The following is a 27,473-nucleotide window of genomic DNA, read 5'->3' on the forward strand; positions in this document are numbered from 1 at the left end:
AGAGGAATACTAGTACTTGCACTTGCAGGAGAACAGGGGACAGACCAAGAAAGCAGTGACTTCTTCTATCTCTGGTTCACCTTATCTTAGAAGCACCAAAACCTTTAAGATGCACAGAACTAGCTTTTAAAATAGCAACACAGAAAAGCTTGAAGCCTCCCCAGGCCCAAGTGACCACAGCCCAACGTTAACATAAAATTCAAAGTCACTAGGCTGGAAAAATGAGCAGAAAACACAAAATGAACTTGACCATAACAAAAACTACTACATAACAGGGAAGACCAAGATATAACTCACAAGATGACAATAATGTGAAAAAAAGCTATAAAACCCTCAAAGAAAAATGCTAACTGGAAACAAGCCCAAGTAGAATTCCTAAAAGAATTAAAGAGATGAGTGGTAGAGAAAAATTGGAAAAAAGAAATGAGAGTGATGTACAAAAATTATGAAGAGAAATAACAACTTGGTTAAAAAAGACCCTGAAATACTAATGAAAATCATATTTGAGAAAACCGATCTAGAGGCAAAAGCTCATTGAAGATTTGTAATTCTTTAATAATTAGAATTGGCAGGGGGGAGCTAATGTCTCTGTCACATCAAGAAACAATAAAAAATCAAAGAAATGGAAAAATAGAAAAATGTGTATTATCAGAAAAAAACAACTGATTTAGAAAATAGATTGGAAGGATAATTTAAGAATTATTGGACTACCTGAAAGAAAGCATCTACCAATTACCTCCTTCAATTCCAAAATGAAATCCATCAGTCCTTACAGTCCCCAAATGAAAATTCCTTAGTCCCCAAATGAAAGTCCCAAGAATATTATGGCCAGATTACAGCTCTATCAGGTCAAGTAGGAAATGTTGTGAGTAACCAGAAAGAAACAGTTTAACTATTGTGGAACCATAGACAGAATCACACAAGATTTAGCAGCTTTCATGATAAAGGAAGAGAACATGAAATATGAAATTTCAGAAGGCAAGGGAGAAAAGATTACTGCCAAGAATAAGATTACAACCAAGAATAACCTACCCAGCAAAACAGTATTATTCTTTATGAGGAAAATGGATATTTACTGAAATTTACTGAAGACTTTCAAGCATTTGTGATGAAAAGATCAGAGCTAAATAGAAAATTTGACATTCAAACAGAAGATTTAAGAGAAGCATAAAAAGGTAAACAGGAAAGAGTGATCATAAGTCTCAATTAGACTATTTACATTCCTTTATGGGAAAATTATAGAAGTAACTCCTAAGAATTTTATCATTGTTAGAGCAGTTAGAAGGAGTCTACACAGACAGAGGATTTGAGGGTGAGTCAAAGAGCTGATTTCAAAAAAATGGAGTGGGGGGAGGGAAAAGTAGGGAATATTTTTCTCATGTAAAAGAGGGACACAAGGAAGAGATTTCTTATATGGAGGAGGAAAATGGGGCTGGGGTGGTCAATGCTTAAATATCACATTGATTGGAATTTGTTTAGAGAGGACAGAATATATACATGTGTGTGTGTGTATAAATGTGTGTCATATATTATACACACAGTTGTGTATAGAAATCTCTTATCCAGTAGTGAAACAGAAGAAAGGCATGAGTTGGAGGGGAGATGATAAAATGGAAGGAAGATTAAAGAGGCAAATACCAGAAACAAAACAAACTTTTGAGGAAGAACAGGAAAAGGGAGAGAGAGAGAGAGAGAGAGAGAGAGAGAGAGAGAGAGAGAGAGAGAGAGGATGAACAGATCAAAATACAATGGAGGGAAATACATAGGAATCCTACCTGTGAATATGAATGGGATGAACTCACCAAAGAAATAGAAATAGATGGATTGGAGACTAGAGTTCAACAATATATTGCTTACAAGAATTACATTTGAAACAGCAAGACAGAGTTAAAAGGCTGTAACAAAATCTGTTGTACTTTAGTGAAAGCAAAAAAGGAAGGGTATGATCCCAGTCAAAGGAAAAACCAAAATAGATCCAATTTAAGAAGGTAAAATTTAAAAATAAAGAAACTACATTTTGTTAAAATAATATCAACAAATTTTGTAGTGGGATTTTCTAATAAAGGTCTCATTTCTCAAATATAGAGAGAACTGGGTCAAATTAATCAAAATCAGAGCTATTGTCTAATTGGTAAATGATCCAAAGATATGAACAGGCAGTTTTCAAAAGAAGAAATTAAAGTTATGTATAGTCCATATGAAAAAATACTCTGAATCACTACTGATTAGAGAAATACAAGTTAAAAGAACTCTGAAGTACCACATCATACTCATCAGAAATAAAAAATCCTCAAAGGGAGGAGGGAAAATAAATACATTAATATGCAGTAGGTGGAGTTATGAAGTGCTCCAGTCATTCTGGAGAATAGTTTGGAATTATACCCAAAAGGACTATAAAAACTGTGGACTCTACATTATCACCAGTGGGTCTATATCCCAAAGAGATCAAAGGAAAAGGATCTACATATGAAAACTATTTATAGTAGCTCTTTTTTGTGATAGAAAAAATTAGAAAATGAGATGTCCATCAGTTATGAAATGACTGAATAAATTGTGGCATATGATTGTGATGGAGCATTATTCTGCTATAAGAAATGACAAGGGGGGGGTTGTTTCCAAAAGCAAGTTTGACAAGATCTGTATAACCTGATTCAAAGTGAGGTGAGAAAAACTGGGAGATCACTGAGCATAATAACAGTAATGTTGCAATGATAATCAACTCGGTAGAACATGCTTACCTAAATCAATACAGTGATCCAAGACATGATGAAAAAGTACTGTCCATCTCCAAAGAGAGAACTGATGAACTCTTGAAGTAAAATTTTCTTAATTTTTTTCTATATTACTAATATGGAAATGTTTTGCATGATTTTACATGTATAATTGAAATCATTTTAGTTGCCTTCTCAGTGAGTGGGGGAAGGCTGGAAAGGAGGAAGAGAATTTGTATCAATTTAAAAAGAAAGGAATGTTAAAAATAAATGATAAAACTATTTAAAAATAAAACAAAACAGATTTATTGCGGTTTAATATTAGTCATTTGTTGAATTTTGAAGGCATTTCCTACCAACTAACCTTGCTGGGACTATGCAGACAGAGATCACTAGAAGGTTATTAGGTTTTTACCTGGTTTGAAATTAATTTTGGGAAAAAATATAGTAATATGTAAAAATATTTTTACTTTCAAAAGTCCTTATTAAAATCTCTAGAAGTATGAATGAAATATTGGAGGTATCAGAGCTTTACGATCCAGCAGAACCTTGCTCCAGTAGCATGACTCAAAGAGAAAATAGGGAAATGTGAATGTTACTAAAATTATAATTGGAAGAGGAAGATTCCAAAGCTTGGAAACTTGCACTTTATGGGCATACAGATGGGATCTTGGATGTTCATATGAGCTCCAGTAGCTTTGTGAATTATGAGAGTTTCTTAGGGAAATGCAGGTTAAGACTGCACTCTTTGGGCCAGAAATGTTAAAATATAAATATGATATTGAGAAATCAGAGCAGTAAAATGAAACCCATTCCTCACTGTGGGGGCACTAGGTGGCACTGTTGGAGTGCAAGAAAGTTCTAAACAATGTTCTTGCGGTTGTAGAAATGTTGCTACAAAGAAACTGTAGTTGAGAAAATAACCTGTTACAAAACTCATTATTCTTTTGGAGTTATAAAATGCATGTTTGATTGGGTTGCAATTCAGTCTAAAGCCCTCCCAGGGTTTGGAATGGTGTTTATTGTTGGAGAGTAAAACTTTCTGTTATTATTAGGTACTGTTTTTTGTAACTCATTTCCTACAAACCATAATGAATTTCTAGACTTCTTCCACTCTAAACGTGATCTCCTAGAAACAATGGTTCAAAACTATAATTTGTGTATGTGTGTGTGTGTGTGTGTGTGTGTGTGTGTGTGTGTGTGTGTGTATCTGAGAGAGAGAGAGAGAGAGAGAGTTAGTAGTAATTATTAATTGTTTTTGTCAAAGCTATCCTTCTGAAAATATGTAAGCATTCTTTCTAGCCCAGCATGCAATATTATCGGGGCAAACTACAAGGTTTACCTTGATACACTTTTGAATAAAGAATCTTTCTCCTCTTCCATCCCCCCCACCCAATCTCCTTAATATGTCATTGTACTTTCCCTCAAATACTGAAAATTCACTTGTGCATACTCATACTTTTTTTTCTTTCACTGTCTAAGTTCTGGCACGATAGTAAAAGTTTATGGATACCTATATACAAAGGAAAATAGCTATGGAGTATTTTACTTGTAACCTGACTCTCTTAATAAGCAGCAGTGACAGATCAAAAATCTTCTTTATACCTTTCCAACCTTCCCCCAAATGGTATGCTTGTACATGAGACTTACAAGTTGTAGTTACAATATGCTAGATACATTAGTTCCTGCTGGTAACTCCTTCTAGAAATGAGTCACAAACAGATACTAGATGATTATTTTGCTGAGAATGTCTTCTTGTCAACATGCCCCCATGAATAGTTTTCTGTTAGTGAAGAAATGGGGACAGGGCTCTTCTAGGGATTAAACTTAGATTCAAACAGAGGACACTGGTATGATCCAAACAGAAATAGAAAATGAAAAAAAATCTATTACAAAGAAATAAATGATCTCCAACTTTTTGGGTTTTGATCTACAGTGACAGATCTAATATAAAATTAAAAAAACTATAAGATTGCTTTGAGAAAAAAAACCTGAAGTATCCACTTTATTGTATATATTCAAACTTCACTATTCTTATATGTCAGAACTTTGACAATAAAAGAAGAAAAATTTATATGAATGAATTTCCTTTAATTAATTATTGCTGTAAAGAATTATAAAATATTAACATTTAGGAAAGGCTTAGAATGAGCAGTGCTTTGGAAGAATTAGCATGCCAGCCACCATTCTGTGGTAGTCATAACAATGTGGATAAAACACCACTTTGCCACTTAATTATGTGATAATTGTGGCCATTTGTAAGTCATAGTTTCTCATCTGTAAAATGAGGAATCCTATTTGTACTGTCAACCTCCTATGGTGGCTGTGAGAAAAGCATATGTAAACTATGAAGTGCTATATGAACACAATACATAGAGTATTATTACCTTCTATTTATTTAAATGAGCATTTACTTTTTAGACATACTGTGCATATAATTGCCTAAAATTTGTCTGACCATAAAAAAATTTATTACCAATTCATTCTCCTCTTCTTCCTTCTCATTCCTTCCTTCTCCCACAGACTAAGAACAAATAAATGAAAGCAACATACCACTCAATGCAAACTAATTTATTTTGAGAGAATAAGCATCTGGTTATTTTCAAACTTAAAAATATTCATTACATCTTAGTACAATTGTAGTGCAATTTTAAAGTTGTCTTAATTTCAATATAATTTTAAGAGGGGAACCTGGTATCACAGTTGACATGAAGAAAGAACTCTTTTAATTAAGGTAGTGAAACAAGATATTAAAATGAGACTTGGTTTTCTTCCAAACTTCTCCTATTTCTTTCTTATCTGATAATATATTCAATAATTTAATAATAATTCTCTAATTTATTTAATTATATATAAATATGTTATAAAGATATAATTTATACACACTGCCCAGACTACATATGTGGTATTTATAACCTTGAGACTTCACCCTCACTTTTCTGACATATCCAAAATCAGTTGCCAGATATTGTTTCTCTGTCCTCACATCTCTCATGTATATCTCTCCTCTCCACTCCTATAGACGAACACCCTAGTGCAGGCCTTCCTCACCTTTCACTCTGGACTATTGCACTAGCCTAATTCATCCCTTGTCTTATTTCTTCCCGTTACAATCCATCCTCCTCTCAGTTGCCAAAGTGACCTTTCTAAAGTGAAGGTCTTACTGTGTCCAAACCCCTCCACCCCAAAAAACTTTGGGCATCTCTATTTTCAGGATCAAATATATCTCTAGAATTTAAACATCTTTTTACCTGTCCCTTTCCTTCCTTAACAAGCATTTTACACCTGCTTTCTACCCATCCCACAGCTCAGCCATACCAGCTTCCACACTGTTTCTCATAAATCTTCTCTTCCTTTGTCCCTGTTTTTGTACTGGATGTGCTCCAGCCTGGAAAAGTCCCCTTCTTCACCTCTGACTTTAAGAATCCTTGACTTTTTAAAAAATTCTGCTGAAATACTTCTTTCTTTAGGAAGTCTTTCCCAGCTTCCCCTGCTATTGTCTTCCCTTCTAAGTTTACCTTGTTATCTGATAAATGTGCTTGGTGTCTTTCCCTTTATAAGCTCCATGAAGGCAGGTGCTGTTTATCCTTTTTTTCCCCTTTGTATTCCCAGGATTTGAGACAGTATCTCACTTTATAAACCATTTTTGCTTTTTGAGTGATTGAGTGATGTTGTTTTTCTGAAAGTTCAGAATATATGAAAAAAGAGATGGGAGAGGAAGGATTGAAAACAAGTGGAGTTGTTTCTTTTTGAATGGAATTCTTTCTGTGAAAAATTAAATTTATAGTAGTTCTGGTTAAAATCAGAAGGGTAAAATTACAGGTTAAAAATGTGGCTATGGGTGATGTTTTCTACATTTTTAGCATAACTTCATATCTCAGTAAATTAAAGGAAAAACAACTAAATAATGGGATCTTATCTAAATATCAGCATATGATGACAAATAAATAAATGTTTACTTTTGCTGCTTAGATTTTTTCTCCCCTATTTGAATATGTAGATCATTTTTTTGAATTTTGTGTTTTTTTAATGAACATGATTAAAACATTCTTCCAGGGCTTTGCTATATTTTAAAATAGTTTAAAATAATCCACACAGATCTGCATATGCATTTTAAAACCATAGCAGATTTTTCAAAAATGTCCAAAGTCAAAGGAGTGAGGATACTGATGCTTTGTTTGCCTGTGTTTTGTTTTAGTGGACTTTACCCCAATTCCATACAAGAATTCGCCTCCTCCCAAAGTAGAAAGGATATTTCCACCCTACCATGGATATGGCTCTGAAGAGGATTCTCTTTGTTCCTGTTTAGGACTTATGCCCAAACCACCCCAGAAAGATTTCAAGAAATTTATGGAAAAAGACAGGTATCTGAACATAAATTCCTCATTCCCCCAAATCATTTCTAAAATTTTCCTTGGGATTTGGGATATACCCCATATACTAAAGACAAATATTCATCCAATTCACCCAATCCATTGATATGTGATAGTAGCCTAACATAACTTGTTCTTGCACTGATTTTTTTAAAAACATGTATTAGCTAAAGCCCCTTAAAGTAAGTTAATATCTTCTCTAACTTAGATTATATTTCCTCTTACATGACTCATAAGATAGAAGCACCTTAAAAATGTTATAGGGACATTTGATTGATTCAGAAGTGTTATTCAAAAAGTTTTTTAAGTTAAGTGATCAAGAAATTTGTTTATACTGCTAAAATATCATTTTTAAAGGTAGTCTATATGGCAAGCATTTATTTCCAATGCATGGAAAAATCAGCCCCCAAAATCTTATATATTGAATGTTTCCATAGCCTCCCTATTTATTGTCCCACAAAGAGAGGACTCATTTTAGGAAAAAAGTATATAATCATAGACAAATTAGGTAGAGTATTCAGGTTAAAGATTATAGTGTCCTACATATGGGAAATAATGAGATGGGAGAGCTGTAAAAAGAAGGGAAGTAGAAAGGGATTGGGAGAATGAAGGCTCTATCCCATGGCTGTTGGAATCGTATTTGAATTCGAATCCTTTTTTTTTGGACAGATATTGACAGAGTAATCTTAGACAAATCAATGCTTCTTATATCAAGCAACTCTAAAACCATTAAATTGTAGAGTAGATACTCTGTACGCTGTTGTATACACTTATTAAAGGCATGTGTTCAGTCAGATAAACAACACAATCCATGGATGCTACTCTCTAATATTTTGAGGTTCATACAACAAAAAGATGTGCATATAGTACTAGATAATTTTTTTTGATAAAAATTGCAATAAATTGACTTGAATTTTCTAGATATGAAGATAAGCAATTACACAAACACTTTTTGTCTTGAAATGAGATCCTTTTTGCATTTTAAGCTCTTATATAAAGACCCAAGGTATTTATTATAAATTCTACTCTATACTTATTGATGATGACATAATGACTCCAGTAGAAAAATTCTGTTGCTTCATGAGAATTGTATTTTTGATAAATTATCTGATTACTTTTTTTAGGGATAGTCACCTGAAATAAGTTGGGAAATAAATTGTCCCTGCTATAAAATGAATGTTGGAAAAAATCATTCCCCTTGGTGAATAAATTGATTTTGGATCTCAGGGGAATAGAATTATTTTTAGTATAAGGCAATATTTTCCCATTTTGCCGCCTGTACTATAAAAACCCACTGATTATAAATAGAATACTTATGTGTCTAATTCACAAATGGTCATGAAAATCACATTCCTGGTGAAATATAACTTGCAGATTAGTGCTATTCTATCACCTAGGTTGGTCCTACAGGTACAGACATCTCTAATTTTGCTTCATTCTGTCTAGTAATCACAGGGTCCAGAAGATGCATTCACCCAAACCTATGACACCATTTCCATAGTAACCAGTACAATTTGGTAAGGAGTCCTATGCATAAACTATAATTAAAAAGGATTTTAAAATAGTAAAAAAAACTAAGAAACAGAAGACCCAATACAAGAAAATAAAGGATGAACTAAACTACTTAAAATAATGTTTATTTTTGAATATAAGATAATATGAAATATACTGCATTTTGCTTAACCATGAATGGGGTATAAGTTACAGTAAAATTTTAGATAGTGTTTGGAATGAATTGAAATTTGAAAGAGGAAGGACATAAAGCAAGGCTTCTTGACTAACAGAGAAATGCTACTGAGGTTGATCATAGGAGATGAACTAATTCAACTTAATCAGTTTACTGATGTTGAAGAAATGAAGATGAATTTGCCAATTTGCCACAGCTAACCAAGGAAAGGGACAGTTCCTTCACATTTTGCAAAAAGTGTCTTTGTGGAATTTCAACTGAACTCTTCAGCTGTTTGGAGTGATTTTTTTTTTAAAAAAACTCTTATTTCTTGCTCCATTAGCTTTTGCCTCATCTGTCTCTTCAGATGAATAAGTTTGATTAGGGGAACTGCCTATCTGAACCTCCATGGCTACTGTTCTGTATAGCTAGGGGGGACACCCTGCCACCCTATTTCCTCTTTTTGTTCCTTATGGAAAAATTATAAAAACTTTCGCTCTTGAAAAGTCCAAGAAATTCAAGAAAGCTTCCAAAAATGGCAAATAATACAATTGCCAGATATTTAGCAGCTTTGGCCTCTTCATAAGTCAGCTCATCCAAACCTTGCCAGAAATATGTACCACTGATTTTTTTTTTTTAAAGATAGATATGATTTCAGAACCCAAGGAAAAGGAATTGAGATAAAACAAAGGCATATGTTGGAATAGCAAATAATATGAGGGAATTTAAAACATTTTGCTGCACTTGTGTTCACTCATTTTCAGATGTGTCTGACTTTTTTTTTTTGAAGGCAGTGGGGTTAAGTGACTTGCCCAAGGTCACATAACTAGGTAATTATTAAGTGTCTGAGGACGGATTTGAATTCAAGTCCTCCTGACTCCAGGGCAAGTGCTCTATCAACTGTGCCACCTAGCTGTCCCATGTCTGACTCTTTGTCACCCCATTTTGGGATTTTCTTGGCAGATACTGGAGGGGTTTGCCATTTTCTTATCCAGCACATTTTACAGATGAGGAAACTAACTGATGGGAACAAGGTTAAGTGCCTTGCTAAGAGTCACACAGTTCCTGAGTGTCTTAGCCCAGATTAGAACTCAGAAGAGTCTTTCTTATTCCAAGTCTGGCACACTATCCACTGTAACACATGGTTGCCCAAGCCAAGAGTCCTGTATACATTATATGGTAGTGTCTGAGTTCTGGAGAAATTAGAAGATACATGGAGACTGGGGTAATAATGAAAGACTTGACAGAATGAGCAGAACTTGATCTGAACCTTGAAAGAAAAGTGAGATTTGGGATAGGGGAAAAAAGGAAGAAGGAAGAGAATATTGCAGATGGAAACAATAAAAACAGTGACAGAGGTTGGTATGAGCATGGCAGAGTTAGCAACTTAGCTTGACCAAAGGTGGGAGTGGGATTTCTCTGAAATTAATCAGTTTACTGATGTTGAAGAAATGAAGATGAATTTGCCAATTTGCCACAGCTAACCAAGGAAAGGGACATTGGAAAGAAAATTTGAATAGGAGGAATTAACCCAAATTATGGAGAGTCATAGGGGATTAGGTGGAGAGCAGATGGATGATGTGATAGGAGATAGATATTTAATGATGTGTAGCTGAATGAGCATTGGATTTGGAGAGTAGGAATATTTATTCAAATGCAGGATCTGGATTGCATTATATTTCATATGACTTAGGGGAATGTCCCTTTACCTCTCTAGATCTCAGTTTCATCCTTTATAAAATATGGAGAATAAATCAACTATTTTTAAAAGTCTCTTCCAGTCAGCCAGGAAAGTAAGATGATTAAAAGCAGTGATTAAGTAATATTATATATAATATATGTTATTAAATTCTATCAGTTTTTCTAATGATTTAGTATTTTTTGTTTCTAACCTGACTGATGAATTCTTCAATCATAGAGTTTGATCAGAGTGTGAATCTTTAACATTCTTTCATAGCTTGTATAGGATAGATGTCTAAGATTAGAGATAAGTAATAAAAATATGCATTTGATATTGAATTAAATTAGTCAGAAGCTTTAGTGAAATAAATACTACAATTTATAAACTAGTAGCATAAATTATATGATATATATTATTAATATTTAACAGAAGGCAAAACTAGTATCAGATTTATTTTTAGACACAATAAGACTAATCCCTACCTTTTAAGAAGGTGGACTTCTAGAGAAGAATGACCATGGTGGGTTTAATAGTAAAGTTTAGCAGAGAGCTGGAAACTGAAGGGGTATCCCTAATTGGGGAATGACTAAGTAAGTTGTATATGAAAGTGACAGAATACTATTGTTCCTTAAGAAATGGTGAATAGGGTAGTTTTAGAAATATCTAGGAACAGGTGGCTAGGTGGCATAGTAGATAAAGCACCGGCCCTGGAGTCAGGAGTACCTGGGTTCAAATCTGGTCTCAGACACTTAACAATTACCTAGCTGTGTGGCCTTGGGCAAGCCACTTAACCCCAGTGCCTTGCAAAAAAAAAAAACCTAAAAAAAATAAATATCTAGGAATACCACAATAAACTGATGCAGAAGTGAAGTGAACAGAATCAAGAGAACAATTTATATAATAGCAATTTGGAAGACATAAAAATCAATAGAAAAGACTAACCACAGTTCCAGAAGACTTATGATAAAACATAGTACCTACTTACTGAAAGGTGATGGATTCAGAGTACAGATTGAATACAGATTGATTATTTTCTTCTTGGTCATGGTCGATGAGGAATTTGTTTTGTTTGTACATATTTGTTATGAGTTTTACTTTTTTACTCCTCTTTTTTCAATTGGGGATGGATTTGAAGGGAGAAAAAAGCTGATTTTTGTTTACTGAAAACATTTTAAATTAAGATGAACTTATACCTGAGTTTATTAAAAATTGAGATAAACTCATGTCTGAATCACTTTGCAAAAGTTCATACTTTTTGCTTTTCACAACAATCTTGTGAAATAGTTTACTACAGATACCAATATGTCCATTTTACAGATGAAGAAACGAGGCTTAAAGTGTTAAAATAGTTTTCTTTTAAGGAAGGCATATAACTAGTAAAATATTAGGGAGCTGGAGGGTGGAATGGAGATTCCAACTTAGATTTTCTTTTCTTCAAGTCCAAGAGACTTTCTTGCACCAAATTTCCTTTCAAATGCTGATTTGTGAACTTTTTTTCAGTTGGCATTCAGGTAGTAACTCAGAGTATCTCTCTCTCTCTCTCTCTCTCTCTCTCTTTCTATCTATCTATCTCTCTTGCAAGGCAATGGAATTAATTGATTTATCCAAGGTCACACAGCTAGGTAATTATTAAGTGTCTGAGGCTGGATTTGAACTTAGGTCATCCTTACTCCAGAGCCAGTGCTCAACTCCCTGCACCGCCATCCCCAACTCAGTGTATCTTTAGCTGAAATTCCTAGGATAATCTGCAAAAGTAAAGGAATCCCTTATCTCCTCTGTGACTTGGAGATACCTATTTTTGCACCATTCTGAGGAAGGAATGAAATCTAACACAGGACAGACAGTCTTTCAGCTAGTTACTTTTTCATTTGTTTAGATGTGTTTTGATTTCATCTGAATTGGATAGGTTGTTATACCCATTGCTTAAAAGATATTTCTTAGTGTTCTTTGAATGAGATATTCATTATTGAAGACCTCCCATGTTTGAGTCATTGGTAATGGAACTGAATGTTTACTTTCCTTAAACACCCAATTATTTAATTTCCAATTCTTTGCCACCACAAACAGGGCTGCTATGAATATTTTTACCCCTGTTTGTGGTGGCAAAGAATTGGAAATTAAGTGAATGTCCTTCAATTGGGGAATGGCTTAACAAACTATGGAATATGTATGTGATGGAACACTATTGTTCGATTAGAAACCAGGAGGGATGGGAATTCAGGGAAGCCTAGGGGGATTTCCATGAACTGATGCTGAGCAAGATGAGCAGAACCAGAACAGCAACATGGGGGGGTGATAGTCAACCTTAATGGACTTGCTCATTCCATCAATGCAAATTGGGCACAATTTGGGGATATCTGCAATGGAGACTACCATCTGTATCCAGAGAAAGAATTGTGGAGTTTGAACAAAGACCAAAGACTGTTGTTACCTTTAATTAAAAAAAATGTCTTATTATGTAATTTTGCTATCTCTTATACTTTATGTTTCTTCCTTAAGGATATGATTTCTCTCTCATCACATTCAACTTAGATCAGTGCATACTATGGGAATGATCTAAATAACAGACTGCCTTCTGTGTGGGGGTGGGGGGGAAGCAAGGTTAGGGGAAAAATTGTAAAATTCAAGACAAATGAAATCTTTCTTTAAAAAAACACCCAGTTATTTGATGGCAGATGATATACTTCTGCAGATCAACCCTAGATTATTTTTCTTAGGGTTGCTTTTGAAGTCATTGATTTTAACTCCAATTTTGGAGGACAACAGAACTTGACATATACATTTATTTATAATCTATTCAGATCTTATTAGTTATTACTTTGGATTGTGCAGTTTGATAAACATCTATTGAGCAATATATTAGATATTCTTGTTGCTACAGAGATAAACAAAAGATGATTTACATTCTCAAAGAACTTAAAATCTAAGATAGTCCTGTATATGGATGGGAAGTACTACAATGAGAAATGCAGATAATGAACCATCATGGTATAATTAGTGTCACAAGAGAGGCTCAAAGTTCCATGGCTGGTGAGTGTCTAGTGAATCATCTCCTTACTTGAGAGCTAAGTAGAGATGCTGGTGTTATAAATAAGATATTGGCTCTGAATCTGGACTGTGACTGTAGGCTGATTAGAGAGGAAGAAATAACTATTCACAGAGCTGATTAATGAATCACAAAAACAATCTAGGACATGTTGTTGGAAAACCTTTTGAAATTAGGGTCAAACAATTTGACTTCACAGTCCTACCTTTGTGACCTTAGTCAAGTCATTAGGCCTCAGTCTCCTCATTCATAAAATGAGGGTGTTGGATTAGATGACTTTTAAGGTCCTTTCCAGTTTTAAATCAATGACTTTAATTGTATGACAAAAGGTCTATGATTTTTCATCATAGGGAATGTCTGATATGAAAACTTCAAATACACAGTTCACAACTAGATTATGACTTAATAATTGATAATCCTTAAGAGTTGCTTTTGGTTGAGAAAGGTTAAAACATGAAAGATTGCCCTGGAATGACACAGCTAGTAACTATCAGAAGAGGAATTAGGTTTTAGATCTTCCATTTTGAGTTTACCATTTTCCCCTCTTTTCCATGCTACCTCTTTCATTTAGTTGACAATATTTTATTGATGGGCAGCCAAGGCCCTCAGTAGATAGAGCACTGGTCCTGGAGTCAAGAAGACCATAGTTCAAATCTGTTCTCAGATAAGTATTAGCTGTGAGATCCTGGGAAAGTCAATTAACCCTGTTTGCCTTGGTATCTTCAGCTGCAAAATGAGCTGGAGAAGTAAATGGCAAACCATTTTGCTATCTTTGCCAGGAAAATTCTGGATGGGGTCATGAGGCATCAAACACAACTGAAAAGACTGAACAGTAACAATATTTTTTTATACCTATGGTCATTAGTCTTAGATATATGACAACAACAGGTGGTTTTATATATTAGAGGGGTATGTGTTCTGGAAAATTTAGAATCTTATTAAGAACCTTTCCATTTTTTGTATCTTCTCATTTACTTTGAAGAATTTATGTTGCTTTGTAAAATTACAAGATTATTTTTAGCATATTCAGATAAAATGAGATCTTACATATCTGAGAGAAGAAGAAAATATAAAAATGTTGTAAGCCTTCATTTTGTTCTGTTTTCTCTTTCTTTTTAGCTATGGTCTTGTGAGTCATGTGCTTCGCTTTCTTGCAAAATTTGACACTGAAGATTGTGTTGACAAGGATCGGAGATTCATCATTTCATATTATCTCAATGATGACACCCTTGCAGTGTTTGAGCCTCGAATAAGAAACTCAGGTAAGAGATTCAGGGTCCAGCCTATGTATTTGACAGGTGAACAAAAGCAGAAGGACAGCTGGGTGGCACATTTTAAATCTGACTTCAGCTCATTAGCTGTGTGACCCTGGGCACAATTGCCTGTTGTTGAGAGAGAGAGAGAGAGAGAGAGAGAGAGAGAGACAGAGAGAGAGAGAGAGAGAAAGAGAGAGAGAGACAGAGAGAGAGAGACAGACATAGACAGAGACAGAGAGACAGAGAGAGAGAGAGAGAGAGAGAGAAGAAAAAACCAGAGGTTCAAAGTGGCATCACCCAGATAAGAGCCATAATTTAGATCCAGTGCTCTGACTACTATCACCATGCTTTTGCAACATTTGATGATTCATAATTCTAAAACATAGTAACATAGTAATCTATGTCTGATTTGCATCCTTTGCCTATTAGCATGTGATCTTGCGTGACACATCAACTCTCTTCTTTGATGCCTAAAGCTCTTCACTGGTAGCCCTTCCTATCTTTCCAGGCTTTTTATGCATCACACCATGCTGGCTCTCACATTCACCATGTTCCATCTTCTGCCTTTCCCCATGCATAGAACACTACTACTCTTCCTCCCCTCTCTTGTAATGCTACCTTCTGCAGGAAGGTGTTTTTTTTTTTTTTTGGTTTTTTTTTTTTAGGTTCTGGGGCTGCTAGGACCTTTTCTGAATGAATATTTTACCATACCTATTTACATGCAAATTGTTTGCTCCTTTAAATTCTAAATTCTTAGGGCTAGAGAATTGCTATCCCTATTTTTTGTTGTTGTTTCTTTGACAACTAGTAAGTCCTTAATAAATCCTTGCTAAATGAAGAAGGTGGAGGGGGTATCCTCATCCTTTTTGACTTAGAAAAGTTTATGTTTGTACCATTCTGAGTTGTAGTGATTGAAGTCTAACTGAAGATTGTTTTTCCCCCTAACCTAGACATGGTAGTTTCCTCTCTCATGTTAGAATATACCAAGACAAAATCTTTAGGCAAATTAGTGTAATTCGCTAATAATAACAATTAAAAATTGTTAATCTTAAGACTATCAGTCACAAAAATAAATCTTTATTTGGGAGAGGATAGACAGAGAGGAATCTGAGCCCTTATATGACTCTCCTAGCATGGAAAGTCCCTCTACTGATTGTCAGCTCCTTTTAAACCATTATTTCTAAAGATTTACCTGATGTAATGTTCCTGTTAGACTAGTTGCTCAGGAAGTGTTAGGTTAGGTTCCTGCTGGCTAGCTTATCTTTACCCAGGTGAACATTGAAGGGGCAGGAGACAAGGATTGTTCTCCAGGTTCTCCAAGATCTCCATTTATTAAACCAAAAAGAAGTGCTTAAATATCCTTCCCAGTCCCTGGTCCACTACCACCCCTGTGGCACTCTACAAATAAGGCTCTGGTGCTAGAGATCACCAGGTGATGAAAGTTTATAGTACTCCCAGCACAACAATCCCTTACAACCTGAGACACTTAGAGATTAAATGAATTAATAAATACTTTAAGTAGTATTGACACTTGTATTATATTGACTTGAACAACCCATGAGCAATATATATTTTCCAATTATATTAGGTTCAATTATTTGGATTCAGTTATAGAACTTGAGTCCAATTCTTCCTGATTCTATTTGACCCTTTATCTACCAAACCATACTACCTTCACCAACCAATGTTTAGTCATAAGAATAATTTTTATAAATAAAAAATAATTTTCCATGACTCTTGAACCTTTCAGATATCAAGATGGTTAAAGATGTGAACATAGAAACCATTAACAAGGAGCACAATAACATGTCAATGCATGAATGGTCATTATATTGATCTTTGTTCTTAACAGGTTTCAAAGTTATTTGTTTTTACAGTATTGTTAGTATCATATAAATGCTTCTTCTGGTTCTGTTGACTTCACTCTGCATCACTTCATAGAAGTCTTTCTGTGTCTTTTTGGTACCACAAAAAAAGCTGCTATAGATATTTTTTACATTAAGGACTTTTTCCTTCTTTACTTTGTTTAAAGTTTTAACAGTGGTGTAGGTGGGTGAATCCACACACAATTTAGTAATTTTTTCTTCATAATTCCATATTGCTTTCCAGATTGGTTGTACATATTCACAGATTGATCAACAGTACATCAATGTTATCTGTTTTCCCACAATTCCTGAAATATCATTTTCCTTTTTTGGGGGGCATCTTTGCCACTCTAAAGGGGATGAAGTGGAATCAGAGGGTGATTTTAATCTGCATTTTTCTAATTATTATTGATTTGTAGCACTTTTTTTTGGGGGGGGGTATGACTATAAATAGCCTGGAGTTTTTTTTCCCTTGAGAACTGTCTTATTCTTGTGCATATGCTTTTTGTCAACTGGGAAGTGGTTTGTTTTTAAAAAATCAATTTCTTATTCATCTTTGAAATAAAATTTTGTTAGCCAGATTTACTATAAACATTTCCCCCACTTATTGTTTTCCTTTTAACTTAATCTTTATGAGATTTGTTTTTATAAAATTTAAAAAATTTTATGCAGTTAAAATTATCAATTTTATTTTTTTATTATCCTCCTTATTCTTCCTTTGATGATGAACTTTCCTCCTCTTGTAGATCTTTATTTCTGTTTCCTCTATTTTGTTTATGATATGACTTTTTTATGTGCTGATTTCATGTCCATTCGGAACTTCTGTATAAGGTATGGGGTATTGTTCTTATTTCTTCTATATTGCTACTCTGTATTCCCAGTAGTTTTTGTTAAATAGTGAGTTCTAATTCTATTAGCTATATTTATTAAATACTATTAGATACCTGCATTTTAAAGATTGATTACCTAATTTGTTCCTCTTGATTGATTTCTCTGTTTCTTTATCAGTACCAAGTTGTTTTAATAATAGCTGCTTTGTAGTATAGCTTGATATTTGGCATTGGTAAGTCCTGTTTGTTTCAATTTCGTTCCATTATTTCTTTTGAAATTCTTGACTATTTTTCCTTCAATATGAATTTTATTATTATTTATTCTTGTTCTACAAATTGATCCCTTGATGCTTTGATTAGAACTACATTGAATGAATTCATTAATTTAGGTAATATTGTCACTTATAGTATATTAACTTATACCCATGAGCAATTAATGTATTTTCCCAATTATTTAACTCTGCTCTTACTTCCATGAATAGTTGATAGTTGAGCAATTAATAGTGAGCAATTAATTATATTTCCAATGATTTTTCTCTGTTTTTATTTCTATAAATAGTTGATTGTAGTTTAATTTATATAGTTCTTGTATCCACTTGGAAGGAGGATTCCCAATTGTTTTATGTATTCTTTGGTAATATTATATGCAATTTCTCTTTCTACTTCTTTCATTATCATGATACTCTGGGTGGAATTTTAAATCAAACATTTATTACATGCCTGATATATATGTAAGGAATTATGCTTGTTACTGGTAATATAAAGACAAAAATAAAACAGTAATTGTCCTCAAGGAGATTGCATTTTATAAGATTTAAGCTGCTTTCCAACTATTCAATTCTTTAATTCTGTGATTCTAGGAAGGGAATTTGTGAAGCACCCAGAGTGTGCCAGGGAGCAGTTATGCAAATGGATAAAGGGACTAGAATCAGAAAGATGCTATCAAGAGTTCATATATAGCACCAGACATTTACTCTGGAGAGGAGCCTGTCAGAATGTATGTGCAGAGATTCCTCCCTAGTAAAATGGTAGATGGGTTACATGAGACTCAAACCCATTGTTGAGTTAGGTGAATATCTACCTCAAGCATGTGAAGACTTCCCTAGCAGAATGGGTAGATGAGAGCAATTTGTTTTAATGGCATGAAGGTAGAAGCAGACTCTGGAGAGTTCTTAGAACTTGGTCAGACATCAAAGATGCTGAAGTCATCCACCACTTTCCCAGGCATTGCCAGTTGTCTTGACTTTTGTCTTAGCCCTGGACTTAAATGACTCTAGAAGAGAGACTAAAGTTGACAACTCTGCCTCACTGAAATCTAATTCACACCCAAGTCAAGACATCACCTGTCCACTATTTTCCTATCTTAATTTTCTAATTTTTCTTTTTCTTTTATTATGTTATTATTTCTGACCTATGATAGAACCTCTTGATCCTTTAACATAACCATACCATCATGGTATCATTTTTCCTCTTAAAATATGAAGGTCAAACAACATTATTTCCATTTTTATAATTGAAGAAAGTGAAACAAACAGGTTGAGTGAATTGCCCAGGATCCCACAGCTAACCAGTGTCTGAGACGAGATTTGAACCCAGATCTTTGTCACTCCAGTCCTACATCTTATTCACTGACCTTCCTAGCTGGCCTTTAAACCTCTGCCATAAAATACTCATGCCAATGAAGCAGTCACCTAATATCCTAATATATGCATCTAATTATAAATCCATCTTAATAGCATTCTTTTATCATTTACTATATGTCTATTGGTATATCCATGTGTATGATATTTAGCTTCTGATTAAGTTTCTTGAGGGGGCTTTTCTAATTCCTATAACAATTAAAATAGCATCATGGGATAGCATTTAGTGAACATGTGAATGAATTGACCATTGCTTTAATTAGGAAGAGATTAAACAGAAAAGAACTATAGTAATTCATTTTAAGAGAGTACAACTGGGGCAGCTGGGTGGATTAGTGGTTAGAGCACCAGCCCTGGACTTAGGAAGACCTGAGTTCAAATTTGACCTCTGATACTGGATACTTACTAGCTGTGTGACTTTGGGCAAGTCATTTAATCCTATTATCTTACAACCCCCTCTCTCCCCTCCACAATAGAATTCAACATTTCAATACTTTTTAACTCACTTTCCTATTGGTCTGATTTAACCTTGATATGAAATGGAAGTCTAAACTAAGTTCTATGTCTTGTGTGTCTGAACCCCCCCCCCCAATAATATTAGTGGTTTATGAACTTGGAAGCCTAGATTCCAGCTATGTGACAGTCAACAAATCCTGCCATGTTTCTAAGAATTCCTCTTTTTTCTATTCATTTAATTGTACTACCAGTTTCAAAGATGTATTGAATTGATCTCTTTGTCATTTGAAAGGTGATATAGAAATGTGAGTTTACAAAAGTAAGACACAAATATTTTGTGTTTGTTTTAGAACAAGAACTAATTATTTGTCATTCTCTTAATCGAGGGGTGATTGGTGGAAAGTTCTTGGAAAGAAGTCGTATTAAGAAACCTGGACAGTTACTTTTTAAGAGTGAGCCCTCTGAATACTTCAAGGCTCAGGATTTGTTTGTTGGTGCCCGTGTTTCCTTCAATGGTCACATCTTTATTTTGTTGAATGGTGATGAATATGCATTCAGCTACATGGAACAGCATGCAGATGAGGTGAACATGTTTTTCTTTTTCAACTTCTTGTCTTACCTTTCAGCAAACTATATCCTTTCTCTCAATACACACAAGCAACCCTATTTTTCTCTTATCTCCCTTATTTTACACCAGTTTTATATTGCTCATTCACATATGAGGGAACTGTCTTGCCCCAGAGACCAGTCCATTGTCTGTTTCTATTTATGCCACTGACATGATACTTCCTGGTATCATGAATTCAGGTCACATTTGGGATAAAAATCTACAAAGTTTATTCAAGTTTTCTGGTTTTTATTCTGACACTCAAGAAAGAGATTCATCAATTATAGGAAAGCAAAAAAAAAATTGGCAGCATGTATTGTGCTGTTCTAGTTAATTTGCTTATAATGTTAATCAAGGAATAGATACTAACCAAACAGAAGTCCCACAAGAATCTGGCTGCATTTTCTTACAGCTGGGATCACCTGAGGCATTGGCATAAATAAGAATCCAGGAAGAGATAAAAACAATCTGTTTAGAAAGAATTAGGAAAGACAGAAGAAGAAGAAGGCAGAGGAATGCTGTTACAACTCTTAATGTATCATAGAATTTCTAAGTTAAATATTGATAATGAAAAAAATTAGTTTATATAGTCTTTACATTAAAGAATTCAACATATAAGCATATAAGAACAGTTTAGGAACTTTTTGCCAGTTTTTATTAAGATAAAATTATATTAGTTATTTAACAGAATAATGATGATAATTTTCTGTTCAGTTTTTTCAGTCATGTTAATCCTTCATGAGCCTATTTAGGATTTTCTTGGCAAAGATACTGGAGTGGTTTGGCATTTCTGTCTCAGCTCATATTACAGATGAGGAAACTGAGGCAAACAAGATTAAGTTAATAGCTAGTAAGTGTCTGAGACAGGATTTGCACTCACTTAGGTCATTGTTCTATCCATTTTTATTAATACTTTTCCTAGGTACCTAATGATAATTTTACATGAGTGTAATTATATTTACATCCCATTTTGATGCAGATACTGCTAGTATTATCTCATTTGACTTTAAAATGTTCTGGGGGGGTAAGTTGCTAAAACAAACTTCAACTAATTAGATCTTTTTGTCAGATGATTAGTCTGCAAATATAGAAAAATGTCAAAAATATTCATGTATATGTTTATGCATGTGTGTATCTATACACAGACACAGATACAGACACACAAGATTTGTACTATTGATTTTGGAAGCTGACATTGTACTTGATATGCCTTTCCTTTCTTTTCAAGTCATTGAAGTTTCAGCATTCCAAATGGCAAGTGTACTCATTAGTAGAAAAAAATGACACAAGTATTTTTAAATGCTTAAATGATAATTAAATCATTAAATTAAATGATTAATGATAACATGAAATTTCAAAATGAATACTTTTCAAAATTTCCCTACATGAAAGATAGAAATTTTATTTAATATTTTGCAGATTTTTATGCTCACTATTCTAGAGACTTAAACCAGTATTGCAATTAGCTCACTAATATGGGGAGACATAATAGAATTATTCATCTACCTGTCAAATTTATATCTCATTTATTGTGTAGATCCTTTCCAAAGAACCATTCACAAAATCACTAGTATAAATAAAGACAAGCATAAGAATGTTGGGTTGGCATAGAAGGAATTATGGCATGAAGGGATGAAAAAAGATTGGTTCCTAAGTTTTATTAAAATTTCTTCACTCACTGCAATCTGATTTCTTTCTGGAATAAGTTCTAAGGTAACCACAGGTTCTCTAGCATAATTAATTGTAATAGTTGTCCTTTTCTACTGAGTAGTTGGGTAACAAGTCATGTATTTATTATGCCCAATTCTATTTTAAGGCAAATCTTTTATTTCAGGTGCATAGCAAAAAGGGGGCTTTGGACATAAGTGCGGGGAAGGGAAGAAACCCAGGATAGATGCCATTAAGCTTAATGTTGAATTAAAGAAGTGAAGATTGGGGGTGGGGGGAGGTGAGAATGCATTCATTTACTTGCCAGCCAATGGAAAGAATTCTGGACTTGGAATTCGGAAGACCCGAGTTTAAATTCTTCCTAGACAGTAACTGTGTGACCTAGACTCTTTTAGCTTCAGTTTCTTCATCTGCAAAATAGAAACCATACCTAGTTGACTGCAAACTCTGAAACAGTATATAAATGATTTTATTTTATATTTTATTTTATTTGATTTTATAAATGATTTTATTATTGACAAACATGCTTGGGTGAGAGTTCTCAGTCTCCCAAATGGTACTGAGGTCTAAGTTTCAAGGATAGATGTTAGCTATGAGAAAGGTTCCTTAACCCTCAGCTACTATTAGAAGTACTGACCAAAGAAAAGCAACAATTTGTCTGTAAAACTCATAAAGAGAGCTATATTTCAATTTTGAGAAGATATGTAACATGATATTTTAATGAAGTGTAGTATTTTGAAGGCTTTTTAAGTTGGAGGACACTAAAATATTCAGTTTTGTATCTTAGTTTAAAATATACTCAACCATATTTTGGTATTACTATGACCAAATGCTCTACTTTCCCCCTAATTTTTGAATGTATTCATTTGTGCTGTTTTTAATAAAATTTAATAAAATTAAATTAAGAAAAAAATCATATGCTGCTAATTTTTCTTCATTATCTAGTAAAAATATTATCTTAAAGGATTAGCTTGAGAATGATTATTTTTGATAGGTTTATAATTACTTTAGAAAATTTTGATAGTATTTAAACCATTTAATAATCTGGAAAACCTAAACACTCAAAAATTAGGAATTTTATTTGTGTAACATCAGAAGAATGGTCTCCACTAAGTTTTTAGCTATGCTTCTTTCTTTATATTTAAATATCTATACATATTTTTATTTTCTTTTTTTAGTTTCCTATGAGTAATATTGACCTTATCTTGAAAAAATTGAAAGACATTGGAAGTCCCAGTGCCAGAGAGATTAAGTTGATCTTTGCTTCCGCTGATCCACAGCACACAAAAGTGCTGGATTATGAAACATTCAGGTAAGAATGTGGGAGGCCATCTGTTGCTTTTCTTTCAAGGTTTCCCAGAATATTTCCCAGGAATTTATACATTTTATGATGCCATTCTTTCTTTTTTATTATAGCATGTGATCTATTTTTTAAATAGTATACAATACTATAAAACATAGATATAATTATTAACAACTTTACTATGGGGTAGGAGCTGCCATTTTTGATATATGTGGCTCTTAACACTTAGCAAAGTACTGTAGATACTTAATAAAATTAGTTGAAGTGCATATGAAAAGAAATTCAGATAGAGACATAGGAAACAACAAGCTGAAAACAGCTTCTTCTCAGTCATGGCATTAAAGCAGCAGAAAAATACCAGGAATCATCAAAATGAAAAAGGGAAAATTATACATAGAAATAAAAAAAAAACTGCTGCTAAAGCCTTGAAATAAAGCTGTGAACTTTCTGTTTTTTTGGCAAGGCAATGGGGTTAAGTGACTTGCACAATATCACATAGGTAATTATCAAGGATCTGAGGTCGAATTTGAACTCAGCTCTTCCTGATTTCTCGGTCACTGCTCTATCCACTGTGCCACTATGTAGATCCTGAACTGCCCCTGAACTTCTTTTTTTTACTCAAATTGAGATCATGATTGTATAAATGATTGAATAAATAAAAAATTGCCAGATTCCTGAAGAAATGAAGAGACTCATGCATCCATCCAACTGGCTATTGATCCAACCGGCCATCCATCCATCCATCCATCCATCCATCCATCCATCCATCCAGTCTTTGAGCCAATCAGGACACAAATAATGTCCAAGTAGGGCTTGACCTGGGACCCGTTGTCTACCAATCAGAAAGATTTGGTTTATAATTCTCAGTGAGAACTCACTTCAAGGATTGAGCTTTGAGTAATGAGTCTCATTGATGGTCAATCAATAAATATTTAGTAAGGAATTGCTATATGCCAGTAATTTTGCTAAGTGGTAGGGATATAAGCCCCCCCCCCCCAACAAAACAAAACAAAAAGTGAGTAATCTTTATTGAGTTCCCTTTACTGATTATTCTAGCATCTCCCAACTTTTATTGTCATTCAAGATTCTTATACTTTTCTTAGATCATACCAAAAATCTAGTCCAAATATCAGAATATGATTCCTTCAAATGACACTACTTTTCAAATGTGCTTATATAAATATAATGTTGAGCCACAATAGCTGTATGTGAACAATCATTAAAGAAAAATTGCACTAACAGATCAGTCTTAAATAGTATAGACACTACTAAACAGTCTTAAAAGATAGCTGACATATTTAACACTATCAAGTTTCTCTATGGATGGTTGAGAGAGTCAACCATATACTTTCCATTCTACTCTCTCTAACCCTTAAGAAAGAGATTTTGCCTATCACCTTTCTCATGACCAGTTGGAGTATAACTTACTTTGACTACTGCCCTTTATTCCCTGTTTGCACTTTCATATCTGATGTTAAAAATGTAATCAAGCTGCAAACTTTTATAATTAGCTTAGTTTTTAGTCTATTGGCAGCATAACTCTCAAGTCCATGTGATTCCTTTCTCCATGTTTTACAGACCTTATGTTAAATAAAAAGCTATTCTTAAAATCATGATCTGAACCCCCATTTAGGACATTTCCTAACATTCAGACAGAGGTTTAGCAAACCTGTTCTAATTTAAATTTTGCATATTACCACCTAATCCCTGATCCATCTTTCTTTTTCCAGCACAGACTAAATATTTAGAAATGTAATATAAACCTGTATGAACCAACCAAGAATTTTTATTAGAAGCAAAATCAGGATTTGGGAAGCAGTTTAGCTAAAAGAAACAAAAAAGTGCATTTGTTATCAGACAGACATGGGGGAACTGAGGTTGGTGAAAGTATGTCTTTTGAAACTTCCTTGATTCTTTGAAGAAGAGATAACTAGTGACTTTAGTTTAAACTTCTTTGTTCCAAGGGAACAGGGACAGGTGGCTTACTGTTTTCTCTTTCTTCTTCTATAGCTCAGCTCTCCCCATCCACTACCTCTTATCTCCCCAGTTTAGCTCATTAAGTTCTGATCACAGCTGAGGACTCAATCTCCCTCACAATCTCTGCTGTTTAGCTTATGAAATCTGATCTCTCAAAGGCTTTGTCTTTTCCACCATCCAGCTCAAAGACTGTGAACAGTAGTCCAAATCTCTTATAAATTACAAATCCCAGAATGCTGGTAATTTCTCAAAACTCACACACACACACACATACACACACACATATGTGTGTGTGTGTATACATATATATATATGTAATGGGTATTATAAAGGTGTGAATCTGTAGCAATAAAATCATCCCTTAGCACATCGAAATGCAATTATATAAGTTGTTTGCATTAATAGTGTTAAATCAATCAGGCAAATATAAAGTTTTATAAAGCATTTATTTTCTATCAAACATTAAGCAAAGTTCTAAGGATATTAAAAAAAATAAAAAACCCTTCTAGAAGCTTACATTCTATTTGGGAAGACAAGATATATGTCAGAACTATATGACAAATATAGAGCATAAAAATATTAAAAAATAAAATTGAAAAATAGTGACAGTATTCAAAATAAAAAATCCATCTAACAGAGAGGGAAGAAAAAATAAAATAACATCAAGGAAAAAAGTAAATGTTAAAAGATAACAAATTATAGGTATCAGGATTTTAATTGCACAGCAGAGAAAAACATCATTTCTACCAACAGTGGTCAAATATTGAACTATATTCAACTGCAAAGTAAAAAAGAAATTAAGGAAAAATAATGAAATAAAATTCTAAAAATTAAAATTCGGAAAACCAAAGAAAAATTTAAATGTTTATAGTTAATTGCAATGCATGCATCAACACAGGAAATTCTGCTTTAACAAGGAAGTAGGAAGAAGGAATTAAAATAGTATCTGAACTCCCAAAGTAGAAAAGTAATAAAAAAAATCTCATGGCAAAACTACCTATGTGTTTAACCCATATTCTCAAAGTTTGTATGTTTGCTTGGAAGGTGAAAATGAAAAGAGAGGTATTTATTATCTCCACCATCCTCCACTTTGAAATGTGGGCAATATTTGGCTTCTTTCTCCACTAGACCTAACTTTAGTCTCGGACAAATCTCATTCCCACAGAGCAAACTTGGGGAGATGGGGCAAAAAATTGAGCAGGCAATATGAGCAGCCTATCATCATCCCAGACAGGAAAAGCAATTGACTCTCTTTCACCTAAGGGCAAAGCCCTGGAATAAGACTTATCCACTTTGGGATGTTTACTAAAATTAATAAATCAATGTCATTCTTTCTCACACGAATTTTAAATTTCCATTTAATTCCCATATGTAATTAATAAAATGCACAATTCAAGAACAGTTGTGGTTGATCATATTTAATAAAGATATTTAGATATTAAAGCAGGAATTAAAAAAAACTGAAAAAAATTTGAATACAACATCTACCTCTCAAATAGAGGTGAAAGAGTGATCGATGAATCCTTGGACAGTGAACAGTTCTCCATTTGAAACATGCATCTACCTAGCTAAGCCGTTGCTATCTCCTCTGACTTCATTGCATGAAAGCTGTGATGACCATTGCCATTCTCAACCCTAGTCATGGTAGGCCACTCCATTTTCTTCATAGCTATAGTGTCCATCTCTCTGCTACTGATTTTCAGTGGACCAATTGAATCTTCCATTCAGCCTTTTCTTAGCCCTCTGTGTGGTTGCCATGGTAGCAGCAGCAACAATGGCCAAGACAACCTTCCATCTCTGCATCTTCATACTATATTTCCTGTGCCACAGAAAAAAATCCAAATTCATTGTCCTTCATGATAGTTTCTGTTTCAGGTGAGGGGAAATAATGCTTTCTCTTTTGAAACTGAGGTTCTCTTAGTCTGTAGGTCAAAATAAGCCAAAAAATTCCATTTTGACTAACAGAATTTTTATTCCCAACTATATATGTGTGTGTCACACACACACACACACACACACACACACACACACACACACACACATGGGGTGGGGAGGGAAGAAGAGATAAAATGGACTATAGTTGAAATGGGAAAATTTAAATTTAAGGTCAGTCAGAAGATTTCTTATCCTAGGGACAATGTGAATGAAAGAGTTCAGGAGTATGTAAATTAAATTAAACCTAGAAGACAAAGAAGGCCTTCAATTCAGAGTGAGGGTTTTGACTTTAGAAAAGTATATGGGAGCAAGCCAAGGCTGATGGACTAAAGAAAATAGGGTTAGAAAACAGAAAATAAGCCTATAAAAATGTAGAAGTATTTCTGTTATTGTTTCTTAAGTTGCCCAGGGCAATGGTGACTGGTAATCCAGATACCTATTAGAAGTTTAAAATACTTA

General features: G+C 33.9%; 1 protein-coding gene across 4 annotated transcripts in view; it reads left to right on the forward strand.

Annotated features, from left to right (window-relative positions):
• EFHC2 (EF-hand domain containing 2) overlaps positions 1-27,473 on the forward strand; it is a 297,057-nt gene that overhangs the window by 164,416 nt on the left and 105,168 nt on the right. For all 4 annotated transcript variants that reach the window (XR_012474021.1, XR_012474022.1, XR_012474023.1 and 1 more), the window contains exons 8-11: positions 6,910-7,075; positions 14,597-14,739; positions 19,911-20,107; positions 22,978-23,111. Coding sequence is in view for 1 of the 4 variants with exons in the window: in XM_074214142.1 (XP_074070243.1) it covers positions 6,910-7,075; positions 14,597-14,739; positions 19,911-20,107; positions 22,978-23,111 (640 nt within the window). In the remaining 3 variants the exon portion in view is untranslated. The remainder of the gene's footprint in view (positions 1-6,909; positions 7,076-14,596; positions 14,740-19,910; positions 20,108-22,977; positions 23,112-27,473) is intronic.

Source organism: Macrotis lagotis, chromosome 1, assembly GCF_037893015.1.
Source record: "Macrotis lagotis isolate mMagLag1 chromosome 1, bilby.v1.9.chrom.fasta, whole genome shotgun sequence".
Classification (NCBI taxonomy): Eukaryota; Metazoa; Chordata; class Mammalia; order Peramelemorphia; family Peramelidae; genus Macrotis; species Macrotis lagotis.